Source organism: Polypterus senegalus, chromosome 6, assembly GCF_016835505.1.
Source record: "Polypterus senegalus isolate Bchr_013 chromosome 6, ASM1683550v1, whole genome shotgun sequence".
Lineage (NCBI taxonomy): Eukaryota > Metazoa > Chordata > Cladistia > Polypteriformes > Polypteridae > Polypterus > Polypterus senegalus.
In genome coordinates this window covers 24,447,969-24,467,319 of record NC_053159.1, presented here as the reverse complement: position 1 = coordinate 24,467,319, position 19,351 = coordinate 24,447,969, and the positions used below count along the sequence as shown (strand labels likewise).

General features: G+C 36.1%; 1 protein-coding gene across 3 annotated transcripts in view; it reads right to left on the bottom strand.

The window, feature by feature from the left end:
• The window catches only part of pex14 (peroxisomal biogenesis factor 14), a 284,454-nt gene that overhangs the window by 66,439 nt on the left and 198,664 nt on the right, over window positions 1-19,351 (bottom strand). For all 3 annotated transcript variants that reach the window (XM_039755605.1, XM_039755606.1, XM_039755607.1), the window contains exon 5: window positions 16,064-16,149. In XM_039755605.1, coding sequence (XP_039611539.1) covers window positions 16,064-16,149 — 86 coding nt within the window. The remainder of the gene's footprint in view (window positions 1-16,063; window positions 16,150-19,351) is intronic.

Genomic DNA, 19,351 nt, shown 5'->3' with positions numbered 1-19,351 from the left:
TGTTTCACTGCCTTCTCAATTGCATAATGCATGTTTTCTTCAGCGCTTTTTGGAGCTCTTCCTTGTTTTCTATGTACTGAGTTGACAGTCAGTTCACGTGATTATGTGGGAGGCGTGATGATGTCACACGAAACTCCGCCCCTCACGGCCATCGAGCTCAACTCCATTACATTATATGGAGAAAAATAGGTCCCAGTTATGACCATTACGCATAAAAATTCGAAATGAAACCTGCCCAACTTTTGTAAGTAAGCTGTAAGGAATGAACCTACCAAATTTCAGCCTTCCACCCACAAGGGAAATTGGAGAATTAGTGATGAGTCAGTGAGGGCTTTTCCTTTTATTAGTATACTAGCAGAATACCCGCCTGGCGAGAAGTAGTGTTTTAAAGAAGGCGAAAAAGAAAAGGAAAAATTTAAAAAATAACGTAACATGATTGTTAATGTAATTGTTTTGTCATTGATATGAGTGTTGTTCTCATTTCTATCTATCTATCTATCTATCTATCTATCTATGTTGTTCTCATATCTATCTATATATATATGTATATATCTCTATCTATCTATATATATATACCTCTATCTATCTATCTATCTATATAGCAGAATACCCGCGCTTCGCAGACGGAGAAGTAGTGTGTTAAAGAAGGTACGAAAAAGAAAAGGAAAAATTTTAAAACTAACGTAACATGGTTGTTAATGTAATTGTTTTGTCATTGATATGAGTGTTGTTCTCATATCTATCTATATATATATTTCTCTATCTATCTATATATATATATACCGCTTGGCAGCGGAGAAGTAGTGTGTTAAAGAAGGAAAGAGAAAGAAAAGGAAACATTTTAAAAATAATGTAACATGATTGTCAAAGTAATTGTTTTGTGTATTTGGCCGCAGCGTCACAAAGTTGTTTTCGGTAGCTGCATCAGAAAATGTACCACGACGTCTGACACGCCTCCTTTTACTGTTTTCTCACAGCTTGGATTGCTGCTGTCATACACACACACACACACACACACACACACATACATACATACATATATATATATACACATATATATATATACACATATATATATATATATCTTCATATCTACATATCTATACACATATCTACATATACACACACTCACATACATACCTATCTACATCATATATACACACACTACATACATACACACACACAAATTATATACATGTGTGTATGTATGTGTGTGTGTGTGTGTGTGTATATATATACACATACATATACTTGTGTGTATGTTTGTATGTGTCTATATGTGTGTGTATAGGTTTGGTCACTGAGTGCAAGGGAAAAATAATAAATTATAGTCTATAAGTTAACATTAACGTTTTAAGAAGTACAGGTACATTGAAATTACATTTTCTATGTGAACATTCAAATTTGTGCCTCTGGTAATGTGCCTTACCGGCATTTAAAGAAAATTAGTTTTGTGTCCTCTGCAGTGTTAAGAGAGAAAGGCTTTGGTTTGGGATAAAAGGAAAAAGGTGTAAAGAAAGGAAAGTTGCCTTTTCTTTTATATAGTATAGCAAAATACCAGCCATGGATGAGAAGTAGTGTGTTAAAGAAGCAATGAAAAGAAAAGGAAACATTTTGAAAATAACGTAACCTGATTGTCAATGTAATTGTTTTGTCATTGTTGTGAGTGATGAGTGTTGTTGTCATATATATATATATATATATATTTACACACACACACATAAACATATATATATATACATATCTATACATATACACATATATACATACATATATATATCTACATATATACACACACATATATACACACACACACATATACACAGAAATACATATATATATATATATATATATACATACACACACATATATAAACATATATATACATATACATACATATCTACATATATACACACACAGCTATTTCAGTATCAGTGCAATACGCTGTTTGTTAAAACAGTTGACTCCGCTCTTACGTGCAATAACAAATCAAATCATTCAGTTGTCTTTGCTCATATGTCATTTTAGAGCTGGACGCCTGGCATCTTTTTTTGGCCACAAGTTCGTTTCTGTTTGGTGTGAGGTTCTGTGTTGTGGAGATTCTCAGGATGGATTGCAGGTGCTCATCAGTGAGGCGACTCCTGTGTGCTGTTTTGTTAGTCTTTATCACTGAGAAGAGCTTCTCACACAGATATGTGCTACCAAACATGCACAAGGTTCGAGCCGCATGTAGACGGACTTTTTTTGTTCTTCAAAGTCACCAAAGCGCCGTGCAAACTCAGTGCGCAATAACTCTAGCTTTGCAATAACTTGCAGCATCATAAGGTAGACTTGATTAACGTGGTAAGTGTTCGGCAAGGCAGCTGAAGCGCTGCATTATGGGATCTGTAGTTTATTGTGTTACCAGCGCTTCATATACCCGGACTTTAATAACAATAATACAGTATATAAAATGATCTCGGGCGGATATAATTACGCGCCGGGCGGATGTGGCCTGACCCTTGAGTTTGACACATATGGACTAAATAGAACTTGAAAAGATATATTTTTCAAATGTGATCGCAATTCAGATAGAGTTGAGCGACTACAGTCTGCATGCCTCAATGAGTCATCCTCCCCTCGCTCTTACTTTTTTACCGTTCATCTAATGAATACACTGAGTATGGCTTTACCAAAACAATCATTGATGGCGAATAAAGTATCCATTATTCGAGTATGTAGATCGGGTTATATATATATACATATATATATACCAGCGTATCAGCGGAGAAGTAGTGTGTTAAAAAAGCTAGAAAAAGAAAAGGGAACATTTTAAAAATAACGTAACATGACTGTCAATATACAGTATTTGTTTTGTGTTACTGAGTGTTGCTGTCATCAAGGATTTGATTATCATTATTTCTTTCAATCAGGTTCGTATTTGTAGGATGTGTTGTGTTCAAGTTACATTCCGTGTTTGTCAATCGTTGTAAAGATGACAGGTTTCATTCATCGATTCGTTTCTTACTGCATCAATAAACAGCTCGTCTTCTTTATCTGAGACCTGACACACTGCATGCACGGGTTTTTTACACTGTCTTCCTTTAGCGGGACATTGACTTTTTCCACCGTGTGCTTTGTTTCCACAGTAGCTGCATTTATGAATATGCTTATCAGGCGCTTTATATTTTTGCTGCCTTTTCAATTGTGTAATTGGTTTTGTTCAGCTCTTTGGAACTGTTGCTTTTATCTGTGCACTGCGTCAGTTCCGTGAGCCACTCGGTGTACTTGCATCGAAGGTTCCCAGCTGTGCTGGTGCCATCTCGTGCTATGTCCATGGCTGTATTTAATGTTACCTTAGTCCTGGCACTTAAAACTTTCTCTCGCATTTTCACTGAGTTTGTGCCAAACACCACGCTGACCATCTCATCTTCCTCTGCATAAGCACAGTCCTTAACCCGTGAATATTTAGTGGAGTTTGCTATTGGATTGCCGCTGAGGGACGGCCTTATATGGGCAGGCACTAAATTACAAACGCCAGCGGCAGCCTGTCTATAAACTTAATTTAAAGTGTAGGTTTACATCGTGCTTTGTTTCCGAAGTAGCAGAACTCATCAATATGGTTGTATATGTCACTCTTCGCTTCTTATTGTTTAGCTGCCTTCTCAATTATATGTTTTCTTCAGCGCTTTTTTGAGGTCTTCCTGATTTTCTATGTGCTGCGTGATTACGTGGGAGGTGTGATGATGTCACACGAAAACCGCCCACGGCGTTGAAGCTCATCTCCATTACAGTAAATGGAGAAAACTGCTTCCAGTTATGACCATTACGCGTAGAATTTCGATATAAAACCTGCCCAACTTTTGTAAGGAAGCTGTAAGGAATGAACCTGCCAAATTTCAGCCTTCCACCCACACGGGAAGTTGGAGAATTAGTGATGAGTCAGTGAGTGAGTCAGTGAGTCAGTGAGTGAGTGAGTGAGTGAGTGAGGGCTTTGCCTTTTATTAGTATAGATAGCAAAATACCCGCGCTTCGCAGCGGAGAAGTAGTGTGTTAAAGAAGCAATGAAAAAGAAAAGGAAACATTTTGAAAATAACGTAACATGATTGTCAATGTTATTGTTTTGTCACTGTTGTGAGTGATGAGTGTTGTTGTCATATATATATATATATATATATATATATATATATATATATATATATATATATATAAATATAAATATATATATATATATATATATTTACACACACACACAAACATATATATATACATATCTATACATATACACATACATATACATACACACATACATACACACAAATACATATATATATATATATACAGTGGTGTGAAAAACTATTTGCCCCCTTCCTGATTTCTTATTCTTTTGCATTTTTGTCACACAAAATGTTTCTGATCATCAAACACATTTAACCATTAGTCAAATATAACACAAGTAAACACAAAATGCAGTTTTTAAATGATGGTTTTTATTATTTAGGGAGAAAAAAAAAATCCAAACCTACATGGCCCTGTGTGAAAAAGTAATTGCCCCTTGTTAAAAATAACCTAACTGTGGTGTATCACACCTGAGTTAAATTTCCGTAGCCACCCCAGGCCTGATTACTGCCACACCTGTTTCAATCAAGAAATCACTTAAATAGGAGCTGCCTGACACAGAGAAGTAGACCAAAAGCACCTCAAAAGCTAGACATCATGCCAAGATCCAAAGAAATTCAGGAACAAATGAGAACAGAAGTAACTGAGATCTATCAGTCTGGTAAAGGTTATAAAGCCATTTCTAAAGCTTTGGGACTCCAGCAGACCACAGTGAGAGCCATTATCCACAAATGGCAAAAACATGGAACAGTGGTGAACCTTCCCAGGAGTGGCGGCCGACCAACATTACCCCAAGCGCCGAGGCGACTCATCCGGCGGTCACAAAGACTCCAGGACAACGTCTAAAGAACTGCAGGCCTCACTTGCCTCAATTAAGGTCAGTGTTCACGACTCCACCATAAGAAAGAGACTGGGCAAAAACGGCCTGCATGGCAGATTTCCAAGACGCAAACCACTGTTAACATGTTAACATTAGGGCTCGTCTCAATTTTGCTAAGAAACATCTCAATGATTGCCAAGACTTTTGGGAAAATACCTTGTGGACTGATGAGACAAAAGTTGAACTTTTTGGAAGGCAAATGTCCCGTTACATCTGGCGTAAAAGGAACACAGCATTTCAGAAAAGAACATCATACCAACAGTAAAATATGGTGGTGGTAGTGTGATGGTCTGGGGTTGTTTTGCTGCTTCAGGACCTGGAAGGCTTGCTGTGATAGATGGAACCATGAATTCTACTGTCTACCAAAAATCCTGAAGGAGAATGTCCGCCATCTGTTTGTCAACTCAAGCTGAAGCGATCTTGGGTGCTGCAACAGGACAATGACCCAAAACACACCAGCAAATCCACCTCTGAATGGCTGAAGAAAAACAAAATGAAGACTTTGGAGTGGCCTAGTCAAAGTCCTGACCTGAATCCAATTGAGATGCTATGGCATGACCTTAAAAAGGCGGTTCATGCTAGAAAACCCTCAATTAAAGCTGAATTACAACAATTCTGCAAAGATGAGCGGGCCAAAATTCCTCCAGAGCGCTGTAAAAGACTCATTGCAAGTTATCATAAGCGCTTGATTGCAGTTATTGCTGCTAAGGGTGGCCCAACCAGTTATTGGGTTCAGGGGGCAATTACTTTTTCACACAGGGCCATGTAGGTTTGGATTTTTTTTCTCCCTAAATAATAAAACCATCATTTAAAAACTGCATTTTGTGTTTACTTGTGTTATATTTGACTAATGGTTAAATATGTTTGATGATCAGAAACATTTTGTATGACAAACATGCAAAAGAATAAGAAATCAGGAAGGGGGCAAATAGTTTTTCACACCACTGTACATACACACACACATATATAAACATATATATACATATACATACATATCTACATATATACACACACACAGCTATTTCGTATCAGTGCAATACGCTGCTTGTTAAAACGGATAACTCCCGCTCTTACGTGCAAGTCTGCGTGGATATTATGAACTATCGTATTTGTTCAAGTTCTATTTAAATTTTAAATAGAAGGAATTTTTATTTAGTCGACAGAAATATCTTTGGTAGGAATGGTAAAAACAGACAGGAATATTATTCCTGAATAAATCAACTCAAACCTTAAACAACTTATAATATTTTGCTCTCCATAAAAATATATCCTGTCTAAATTATACAAGTTAGAAATAAAGTAAACATTAAAAGAACAAACATTCAAATTTCTTTACTCTTATGTAATTTTATATTTTATAAAAATAAACTTAGATTTTAAATATCCCAAAAGATTTTGCTCTCCATAAAAATATATCCTGTCAAAATTATACAAATTCAAATATGAACATGCTGCATAACAAAACCTGGAAATATAAATAAAATGTGTTCCTTTCAGCAATAACAAATCAAATCATTCAGTTGTCTTTGCTCATATGTCATTTTAGAGCTGGACGCCTGGCATCTTTTTGGCACAGGTTCGTTTCTGTTTGGTGTGAGGTTCTGTGTTGTGGAGATTCTCAGGATGGATTGCAGGTGCTCATCAGTGAGGCGACTCCTGTGTGCTGTTTTGTTAGTCTTTATCACTGAGAAGAGCTTCTCACACAGATATGTGCTACCAAACATGCACAAGGTTCGAGCCGCATGTAGACGGACTTTTTTTGTTCTTCAAAGTCACCAAAGCGCGTGCAAACTCAGTGCGCTCAGTTTATCAGCAAAGTGCGATTTGGGAACACCGTAGTGACGACTTGGTTTAACATTACTTGGTAATAGGGAAAGTGGGGCAAGTGGTTGTGTCTCCCATAAAAGCAGCTCAATTGAAATCACTTTGTGATTGTGCACGGTAAAACGTCCGCTGAAGTGTCAGATTCTTATTTAACTCTTCTGCTTTCTGTATCTTCTGCATTGCATTCAGGTCTTTCAGGTTACCCTGATTTTTTGTTTTATAGTGCCGTCTTAGATTAAATTCTGTAATTACAGCCACATTAGCTCCACAAATGAGACACACGGGTTCAGTAAACATATACTCAGCCTCCCATCGGTTTTAAAGGCTCTATTTTCAGAATCACCTTTTCTCTTCAGCATCGTGTGAGCTAGCTTTGCAATAACTTGCAGCATCTTAAGGTAGACTTGATTAACGCGGTAACTGTTCGGCAAGGCAGCTGAAGCGCTGCATTATGGGATCTGTAGTTTATTGTGTTACCAGCGCTTCATATACCGGGCTTTAATAACAATAATACAGTATATAAAATGATCTCGCGGGCGGATATAATTACACGCCGGGCGGATGTGGCCCTGCCCTTGAGTTTGACACATATGGACTAAATAGAACTTGAAAAGATATATTTTTCAAATGTGATCGCGCAATTCAGATAGAGTTGACGCAAGACTACAGCCTGCATGCCTCAATAAGTCATCCTCCCTTGCCTTACTTTTTACCGTTCATCTAATGTATACACTGAGTATGGCTTTACCAAAACAATCATTGATGGCGAATAAAGTATCCATTATTTGAGTATGTAGATCGGGTTATATATATATATATACATATATATATATACCAGCGATCGCATAGAGAAGTAGTGTGTTAAAAAGCTAGAAAAGAAAAGGGAACATTTTAAAAATAACGTAACATGACTGTCAATATACAGTATTTGTTTTGTGAGTGTTACTGAGTGTTGCTGTCATCAAGGATTTGATTATCATTATTTCTTTCAATCAGGTTCGTATTTGTAGGATGTGTTGTGTTCAAGTTACATTCCGTGTTTGTCAATCGTTGTAAAGATGACAGGTTTCATTCATCGATTCGTTTCTTACTGCATCAATAAACAGCTCGTCTTCTTCTTTATCTGAGACCTGACACACTGCATGCACGGGTTTTTACACTGTCTTCCTTTAGCGGGACATTGACTTTTCCAACGTGTGCTTTGTTTCCGCAGTAGTTGGATTTATGAATATGCTTGTATGTATGAGGCGCTTCATATTTTTGCTGCCTTTTCAATTGTGTAATTCGGTTTTGTTCAGCTCTTTGGAACTGTTGCTTTTATCTGTGCACTGCGTCAGTTCACGTGAGCCACTCGGTGTACATGCATCGAAGGTTCCCAGCTGTGCTGGTGCCATCTCGTGCTATGTCCATGGCTGTATTTAATGTTACCTTAGTCCTGGCACTTAAAACTTTCTCTCGCAGTTTCGCTGAGTTTGTGTCAAACACCACCCTGACCATCTCATCTTCCTCTCCATAAGCACAGTCCTTCACCCGTGAATATTTACCCGTGGCAGTTTGCTATTGGATTGCCGCTGACGGACGGCCTTATATGGGCAGGCACTAAATTACAAACGCCAGCGCAGCCTGTCTATGAACTTAATTTAAAGTGTAGGTTTACATCGTGCTTTGTTTCAGTAGCAGAACTCATGAATATGGTTGTATATGTCACTCGCTTCGCTTCTTATTGTTTAGCTGCCTTCTCAATTATATAATGCATGTTTTCTTCAGCGCTTTTTGAGGTCTGCGAAGCACGGGTATTCTGCTAGTATATATACACATATACATATATATATATATACATATATATATACATATATACATATATATATATATACATACATATATATATATATATATACATATATATATATATATATACATACATATATATATATACATACATATATATATATATATACATACATATATATATATATACATATATATATATATACATATATATATATATATATATATATATATATATATATATATATATATATATATATATATATATATATATATATATATATATATATATATATATACATATATATATATATACATATATACATATAAATATATATGAAGGTTGCTAGCATCTATCCCAGCTATTCAAAATGCAAGCCTGTAGGAAACCCTCAACGGGATGGTACTCAAATGCAGGGAAAATTTATGTCCACACCAAAATCATGACGGCTTAGAGATACCAATTAGCCCATCACACGTCAGTGGGTGGGGGTTTGAGGGGGGGGTGATAAAAAGTGAGCGTTTCCTTAATTTACACAATAGAGTAATTCAAAGTAAAAAGGATTTTGGATTTTAATGTATTTCTTGACACTAGAATTCCTAAAGCCTACGAAAAAACTCCCGGCCCACCTTAAATCACTTCACAACTCTCCCATCTGCGTATTTTGTTTTGTAAATGTGTCGATCAGCACAAGCAGCCTGCTATCCCATCCCCCGCCTTAACAGAGCTCAACTCGGGCAAAAAGTTCTCCCAGCTCCAAGCCAAGGATTCGAGCCAAGGATCACGAGTTTCTCTGTAGGCTTCAGAGATTCTAGTGTTAATATCTATTTGTACAGATAAAGCAATGTATATATATTTTAAACTGGAAGCAATCAGTAAATGTCACTTGATTAACCTTGATTAAGCACGTGTTTAAACAAGGTAGTTCAGAAATGTCCAGTAGTTGTATGTGAATTCCACTGTTGCAGAATTTCTTAGTTGCTTAAATTGTAAAGACTTGTGTCTTTCATATACAGTAAATCCTTGATGTGTGACACCATTCACCCCATGTGAAGTTAATGTGTTGGAATTGTAAGACCTCGCTGAATGATGTCTCTTAGCCCTGTATTTTCAGCTAAATTTAGACGTTTACATTCTGACTTAATCCATTTTGCAATAAATAGTGTTAGTCTATGGTATGAATATTGTTTCATTCATGGAATGTCAAGTTGTACATTCATGAAAAGTACTCTGTTTCAGAATTGGCTGCTTAGTGATAAGGGTTTTAAAACAGTGTCGTCATGCATTTAGCCCTTAAGTCACAAGCAAAGGACACTATAATTCTGTGTCATTTAAATATGACTGCAATAAGAGTACAAGTGTCAATAATTTTGTCCTTTGAATTGTCTGGGAGAGTTTTATATAAAACAAAAAAAGCATTTTAAATTTTGGATTTTCAATCTTGAAGTCACGACCTCTTAAAACAGTCTACCATCTGGTCAGGGCCCTAACTAAAAAAAGCCAATGCTAAGATGCAGACTATGATTTTGGATCTTGGTTACAGTTAACAGTAATTATAATGCATAACTTTGTACGCTAGTAGACATGTTAAACAAAGTAAATTCTTAGCTAGACCAGACTATCAACACGTGATGAAACGTCAAGCAATATTTCTAACCTGGAGGTTTTCAACTTTTCTTTGAGTCATACAACCTGCAGGAATTAAAATATTCTGAAGTTCCACCATTTTTTGGGATCTTAAATTGTTAACGGAATATTCCACCCATATTTTTCTTTAAAATGCTACTTACTCCATGTACTTGGCTGGCAGTGATGGTTGACAAAAATTTCTACTATCATGTTTTCATGTAGAAGGGAGATAAAAAAGTTTATAATACAAGCCAAAGGTGACCAATGCTATATGATGGTAAATGATGTTAAAAAACTAAAAAATTTGGAAAAAAGAAAAAAAAAACCAAACTCTCACATTACTCGTGTTGCACAGTCCACATATCAGTTGCTTAGCTGTATGGACATAAAGTGCAAATAACACTTTTTTAGAATAAAATATTGTTAATCAGATAGTTCTGGAAAATCAGCTCACATCTTAAACAGGAAATGTAAATCACAGGAGACTGAGATTTTGAAATGAAGATAAGCCTCTTGACCAATGAATGAGGGGGAAGAGGAGGATCTTCAACACATGTACCACAAAGGTTGATGACCACTGTGCTCGTGTATAACTACATTGATACATATCTACTTTCATGTAAAAACTGAAAAACGTTTTCAGTTACCTAAATATTTATTTAAAAACTGGGGACTTTACAGACAATGTTTAAACTTGGAATTTTTTTTTAAAGAATATTGATTTCCTTAGGACTGCTGTAGCTCACCACAAGCAAGTGGTGATGAACAATCCATCCATTATCCAACCCACTATATCCTAACTACAGGGTCACGGGGGTCTGCTGGAGCCAATTCCAGCCAACACAGGGTGCAAAGCAGGAAACAAACCCCGGGCAGGGCGCTAGCCCACCACAGGTGATAAACAATGCAAGCACTAATTGAAATTAAAGAAAAATAACATGGTATACGTTTGAAATTAAAAACTTGTGTTATTGCTTTTAAGTTTGACATCCCTGATATATTTAAATACACACAATATAAGCATTAACGTTTGCAGTACACCATGGAATACATAAATCTGCTTTAAACGCCATTTGGCATGAGATTTAAAAAAGCAGTGTTAGTGTTATTCCAATCGATGGCAGATCACAAACAACTGCAATGCATTTTATTACTAAAAAGGTTTGTGATGCACCATCTTTTAGAATGACAGAGACAGAGCAACCAGACAGACACACAGATGATTAACCTTTAAGTGGATATATATGTGTATGCATATATATATATGTATATACAGTACATATATACACACATATACCGTGTATATATAGTATATATACAGCATACAGACATATACAGTACATTCACACATAAACAGCCACACATTCTCTGACTATTGGATTTTTTCAGATAAACTAAGGAGAAACAGTTTCCCTAGGGGATAATTCTAATGGTTCTGAGGCCCAGAAAAATACAACTTTAGCAAAACGTTAATTAAATCATGAAAAAAATCAGATACAACCACTGTGAAGTTTCAAAATTAATAGATGGAAAGAAAAATCTTAGTGTCAGTTTATGGCGGAAGCAGAATAGCACAGATGAATGTATGTCCAAATAAATGCAAGTCAGCAGCCTCACAGTATTTACAGTATCTATATTTTTTATATACAAAAATGTACGCAGGAGAACATTTATCAACATTAGTGACAGCAAACTGAAAAATTAATTGGGTATTATTACAAAATCACTTTGTATTGTCAAAAAAAATCTCTATATATATTATATATATACCTGTATATATACACACACACACACATATATCTCATCCTAAACATTTTTAAAGAATTTAATATATTCAGACAGTTCAGTCTTTACTTCTATTTAATTCCTATGTATTCGAATATGAATTGGGTTTCTATCATGTTACAGTCTGGAAGTATAACATCTTCTTTTGATTTCCTTTGAATCTGCCATTGCCGTCTTCTGCATTCTATTTTTTAAAGTAGATCACTTTTCCAGTTTCTGCGAAATCAGATATCCTGTATTGTTCTTTATTTGTTCTCAAGTCTAACTTATTCCTGCACAATTATTTAGCTGGGCATTTAAAATTATCACTATGGTTTATATGTAGCATTCTATAAATTAAGACTAAATTAAACACCTGACCTTACTTTGCCATTTGTTGTTCTAACCCATTTTAACCATAATTTTTTATTTTCTAATAAACAGATGCGAGTAACACATGAGCTGGTACCTAGTGTTTACCACCTATTTCTTCAATCCTCTTTGAATTACAAGTGGCACTCCAATGCATGAACAATGGCGTGCAGGGGTGTGGGGGTTATGAGTTTTAGGGGCTGGTGTTCCCCAGTGTTATTTTGGGAGTCACCAGTACATTACCAAAGGGAGAAAGGTGGGATTACATCTGCGTGTCATTTCCAAAATGCTGTGCAGGAGGGATACTGAGTGGTGCAACATAGGCTTTGACACCGTGTTGGCACCAATTTATTATCAACCATCATCACTGTCAGACCTACGTGCATTACTCATGTGTTTTTTGCTTATTCTCTGTGTACAATAACCATTTAATCAAAACACAGCTTTGTAAGTGGAGACTGAAAGCCTGATGTTGTTTGTCGTTGCTATTGTTTAACAGCTGATATACGTATTTTGCTGATGTTACTGGGCATAAACTTTGTTTCAAAGACAAAATTATTTAAAGTATATACAATTATCTTTGGACTATGTGTATAAGGTATATATGAAACATACATTTTGTGTTTTGTCCCATCACCAAGGTACTTCAATATGTATATGCAAATACTGTATTTAAAAATCCCAAAATACCTCTGTTCCCAAGTATTTCATTTTAAGGATGCTCAATGTGTGTGTCTGTGTGTGTATCACACACAAACACACATTAACGTACATTCCAGTTAACTGTATTAAAACTCACTTGAAATAGGAAATACAAAAGAACATTTTAGGGAGCATTAGATGTGTTAGTAGCAATTAAGCATTCCTTACATTATGCACTAGTCTTCACATTTTTTACACTACATCACTTAACATTTTTAATATTTTTGCATATTTGCCTTTAGCCATACAACAAAATTATATATTTTTATGGAGATGCACATAGTAAATTGTTTTGTTAATTTTAATTCTAAATTTTGTGATTTATTTTGAAAACTTCATTAGGGTTCATTTTAACCTAATATTTAAAATTAATACTTAATTAAAGGAAAGCAGACAGTTGTTGGAGTAACAGGTTAGGCAAATCTACAAAGTAAAATATAGTATCTAGTTAAGTAATGATACAATAAGTGCTGTTTAGAGCAGTGGTTACTAAAGTGTGGATAACGACCTCCTGGAGTGTCGCAATAAAGAGCTAGGATTGTGACAGGATTTCTAAACTAAAACAAAAAATGCCTTATTAAGGCATTTATTAATGCCTTATTATAAAAGAAGCACTGCGTTTAAGTATAAACTGATGTCCTGTCTATTCATTCAATTTGATTATCTTCAGCTGGGGCAAGCCAAAGGACTGTTTCCTGCTGAAAAGCAAGTTTAATTATTGTTCGGGATAGAAACAAAATTTGACTGCTATGCTGTGCCAGTCATGCTGGACAACATGGATAGCTGCGTTTGAGTTATTCATGGATGGCAAAGGTCTAATTTTAACAGACAATGTACAGGAAACGATGAAATAACGGAAAAGGACATTACTTTTGCAGCATGTGAGTGTAGATGTGCAGGATATACTTACTACTTTGTAAAATACAGGTAGGCCGGCAGATTACAACCACGCTCTTAGTGTGTGAAACGCTTACTTTGTACCCCAGGTGTACATGGCTTTTGCAAAGCAAGTTTTCTACCAGCTGACATAAAAGCAAGGTGAGATTATTCAATGTGGCTTGGGCAAACTACAGAAGGCTGTGCTTTCAATGGTGATACACACAATCAAATCAGAGACAGAGTATGAAGAAATGTGCATTTCAGAAGGAACAGAAGAAGTTGCTAGAAGAGGGCTCGAGGTTCATGCTAACACGGTCACTTGAGATAGCAGCACAATGTGAGCTCAGAATTTACCATATTAAACATAGCTAAATTGAGTTCTTGACTGCACTGGAATAAATCAAATGTCTTTTTGTCAATTGAAGTTGACCAGAAATAAAGGTTTATAAATAAAATGTATTGTTATTATTATTAATAATATTTCTGTCATGTCGCTTATTCTTCTTTGGATCGTATTACTGGAGAGAGGTATTGGTTTGGGCTTGTCGGACTCTTTTCACCAACCATTATTTGTATAATACCAACATTTGTCAGTAATATCAGATTTTCAGCAATTGTATGTGGCTTACTGGCTTTTGCAATGCAAAATGCAACACTACAACAGGCCAGTGATGCTTTATCATTAGTAGTGGTTGCCAAAGTAAATATGGCTTGCTCCGTGTGGAGGTAGTTTAGGTTTCTTTCAAAGAATTCCACAGGCTTTTTCATCTGGACGTTTGGCATGTAAATACTGAAGTAGCTTTGATGGCTTCATACTTTCTTTTGACAACATTTCTTAAATAACTATACAAAGGGGTTTATTGGAAACAGTAGTACAACCATAATTGAAATATTCATCGTTGTGCAATATATTTTATTATTCTTGTCACTGCTAGATATTGAAGGTTCCAATGATCTTTTCAAAACTGTATCCATCTGGTATACCCCAAAATAGGTATATTTCATACTTATTATTGAATATTCGATTTTGTACTTGTCACTCAACAGCACAGCTTGGAAATGATGCCCCATCGCCCTTCGCTGCTTATATAAATAAAACCGAATAAAAATATTGAAGCACACACCAGTCCCATTGAGTGACTATGCAACAATTAAAAGCAATTAGCACACACTTTCTCAAACATGGTGGAGAGTCCAGGAAGCACACAAAAAAAAAAAGATAAACAAATTGTGCAACTGCATAACAGATGGCGCCAGTATTTCTATTATTTACTAACTATTTTACCAGCACTCAACTGCTGTTTGCTTATGAATGGGATTGAGTACGGTAGTGGGAGGGTTGCAAACAAAATTCTTACCCAAAAGTGTGTCATACCTTACTAAAGTTTGAGAACCACTGGTTTAGACGTTCAACACAGAGAAAAAGTACATCATTTAAATATAAAAATGTTTTGGTAAATGTAGTCTTGTTTAAAGGCTAATACACTCAAAATATCAACATGAAGACTGAAGGCTGCACTGGAGTTTTTGAATGCTGTTACATCAACAAGATCTGCATGCTTCTTTATTCTGTTATAAATTTATCATTGGCTGTTTTCAACAAATGAATGTATCTATAGTTCTACTTTGTTTACTGTCTTTGGACATTGTAAGGTCTGAATTTTTTGTTAAATTGTGACTGCACACTATTATTACAGAGTACACATTTCAAGTCAGAAATATCAAATTATTTTCACCATTTACCTGTGATATTGCCTCTTAAGCAGCAGTACACGAGTGCCTACAAATTAAGCCTAATTTTTTGTCACAAATGCAAATATAAAGAGATCTCTGTTAGTCTAATTTGATGCAGTTCCACTGCAACTCACTGTTCACTAACAACATCTCTTAATGAATAATTTTGGAAATATATTGGTATTGGTGCAAAATTAAATTAAGACCTCTAACTGGCACATACAGTATTTGCATTTGTTACTACTTGATTTCACTCTCTGCTGAAGTAAAAATGCCCAACAAACATTGCTAACTTTCATATTCCCTGTGGAAAGGTTATCAGCAACTTCTTCAACAAACAAACAAAGGAAAAAACAAAAACAAAACAGCAACTTCATATAAGCTTGACATACTTTGTAAAGGTGGTGAAATCCAAAGGCCATTCCAGCCATTAGAATTGCTAAGGCACCATAGCTGCGCCATCGAGATTCCCGGGGACCTGGAAGAAAACATATAAATTATATAATTAATACTTCAAATCACTTTTCATTTCTATATGCACTATTTTTGGAAAAAATATAGTAAATGAAAAATGTGTATTTCAAAGACAGAAAATCTCAGTTTCTTTCTTACAAACTACAATCCACAGTTTTTGTTTTCACTGAAGTCTTAATATTTACTGTGAAAATTGTGTCACCCTAAGGTGGTCTGTGAAAGCACCCTGTAAAATGATAATGGGTAGATGAAACTAAACATAAATGCTGAAGATCTAAAGTGACATCATATAACCTCATGGAGTAATTGTAGGTCATCATTTTTGCCTAGCTATTACACTTTTTTTTTTTTAAACACATTTTAGAAATGGTGCAAACATTCAATAAATGGCCACTGCAAGGTGAGACAATGAATTATTATAGAAGACTCTTCACTTTACAGCACATCAGAGATCTTCAGTTTACAGGCAAAACACTTATAAAAGGAACAGCCATTGAAATACAATTTTTTAATGATCGTTTTTCCATTTATTAAAGTTTGCACAAAATTATATACTAAATGCAGAATGTTGTGTCTTTTAAATTTTGTAAATGAAATGGCAAATACAGCAGGCTACACAGGAAGCTGTAAACCTGGAGCAGCTCTACCATGGGGCTTTATATATAGCGTGTGTGTATATATATTGTGACAGATAGGGGGTGCTATCGCTCCCTTGAACCCTCAGACTTGACTCCAGACACCAGATAAAAGTCCAAATTATTTATGTATTTGAACTACACAGTGCACAAAGCACTCTCTTCTCCACAATACTCATAAACAAACCAAAAATCAATAACAAACTCTCCACCACTCCCAGACACGTTGCCACCCTTCCACCCATCTCAAAAAGGTGTAAAGCTTAAGTTTAAATTAAGTTCATAGACACGCTGCCGCTAAATATTCACAGGCAAATCCACAACTTAATACAGGGAATGCCTGTTAAACATTTTGGATATGTCTACAAAGGCTTGTTCAGCTTCAGTGGGTTGTTCCTTTCTTACTGCATCAATAAACAGCTCGTCTTACTCTTTATCTGAGACATCACACACTGCATGCACGGGTTTACCTTTCCCAGTCCTGCAAACTTTAGCGAAGTGGTTCAATTTACCACATTTTTACACTGTCTTCCTTTAGCTGGACATTGACTTTTTCCACCGTGTGCTTTGCTTCCGCAGTACCTGCACTTATGAATATGCTTGTATGCGTCACACGCTTTATATTCTTTTGATGCCTTCTCAATTGTGTAATGCGTTTTTTGTTCAGTGCTCTTTGGAGCTCTTGCTTTTTGTGTGTGTACTGCGTTCAGTCAGTTCACATGAGCCGCTCGGAGTACATGCATTGAAGGTTCTCAGCTGTGGTTGTGCTATCTCGTGCAATCTTGCGATGTCCACGGCTTTATTTAATGTTAGCTCAGACCCGACACTTAAAAGTTTCTCTCGCACTTTCACTGAGTTTGTGCCAAACACTAGTCTATCCCTGACCATCTCATCTTCGTTTGCATAAGCACAGTCCTTCACCAGCAATTTTAACTCTGTTACAAAGTGATCAACAGTCTTGTTTATACCCTGCATCTTCTCTTTAAACTTGTATCTCGCGAATATCGTATTCGTCTTAGGCATGACAAACGCCTCAAAACGGTCATAACAAGTTTTCAGTACCTTGGCTTCCTCCTGGGTGAGAGTCCATGTGTTAAAAATGTCTCTTCCTTTTTCCTCCGTCCACGGGAGCAGGTAGCTGCATTTCTCACTATCGTCTTTGCCTTTTAGCGGGCCAGAAAACATTAGCTCCACATGCTGTCGGAACTTTTTCCTTTCTCCCGGCAGGTTAAGAGAATCCTAGTCAATTCGTGGCGAGGGAACTCGACTGTCCTCTATTCTGACACCATGTCTTGTTTTCACAAATTGTGAAAAATGAAAAGATGGCGAGACTTTCTTTTAAAGTATGCAGGGGAACTTTATTTATTACAGTTCTTACATTCACAGCATCCGTGCTCTAAATTAACTTCCATAATAGTAACCTTGAGGTCCCTTTTTCTGGTGCGTTCCTGATGACATTGGTGCCTAACCCATGCCTAATAATAATACATTTCAATGACATATAAATATTACAGTGATCACCTCGATAGACATCTCACCACCCAAATCGCTACTTGTGAATCTAAGATGTTTAACAGGCATTCCAGGTATTAACTTTTTGATTTGCCTGCGAATATTTAGCGGCAGCGTGTCTATTCGATTGCTGCTGACGGACGGCTTTATATGAGCAGGCACTCAATTACGTGGGAGGCGTGGAGATGGGGGATGCAATATAGGCAGGCAGCCAACTACGTATGAGGCGTGGTGATGGGGGACGCAACTTTGCCTCACACGGCGACCGAGCTGCAGGCTATGGCGGTATATATGTACGTAAGTAGGATTCAGTTATGACCGTTACGTGTAGAATTTCGAAATGAAACCTGCTTAACTTTTGTAAATAAACTGTAAGGAATGAGCCTGACAAATTTAAGCCTTCTACCTACACGAGAAGTTGGAGAATTAGTGAAGAGTGAGTCAGTGAGTCAGTCAGGGCTTTGCCTTTGATTAGTACAGATTGGTACATATTACCCAGTCTAATTAAATCAGTACTATACTCCTACTATTTAGGTATTCTGCCACTTGGGACAGCAATACTTTTAGCTCTTTCATTATAGCAATGAAGAAACAATTCTCCTAGTTAATATACAACAATATATAGATATACACTGAAGGTGCATCTCTGTTACAAATATAGAATAATTAAAGCTATTGCTTATGTACTACAAGCCAAGGATAATATTCAAACATTTTTTATGAACTTAGAAAATACCACAAACAGTAAAACAAACTGACTTTGCTATTTTAGGAAAATGCCCCATGCTCATTAGCAATATTGCACACAATACTCAACAGCAGCATCGGGTAACATTAAAATGCTGCACAACAGAAGCAAGTATGGAGTTTCAATCCTTTAAGTACTGACGTACTGAAGTACTACTAAAACAATGGCCACTTATTTTATGATTAGTACGTGCTTAGTTTTCTAGTCTGATTTCCTAGGATTTGTTTAACAGCTTGTTTGAAATAGTCAAGCTGACCGATGCTTCCAGCAAGTAATCTAATACCAAATAAATTAAATTTTTTATATAATAA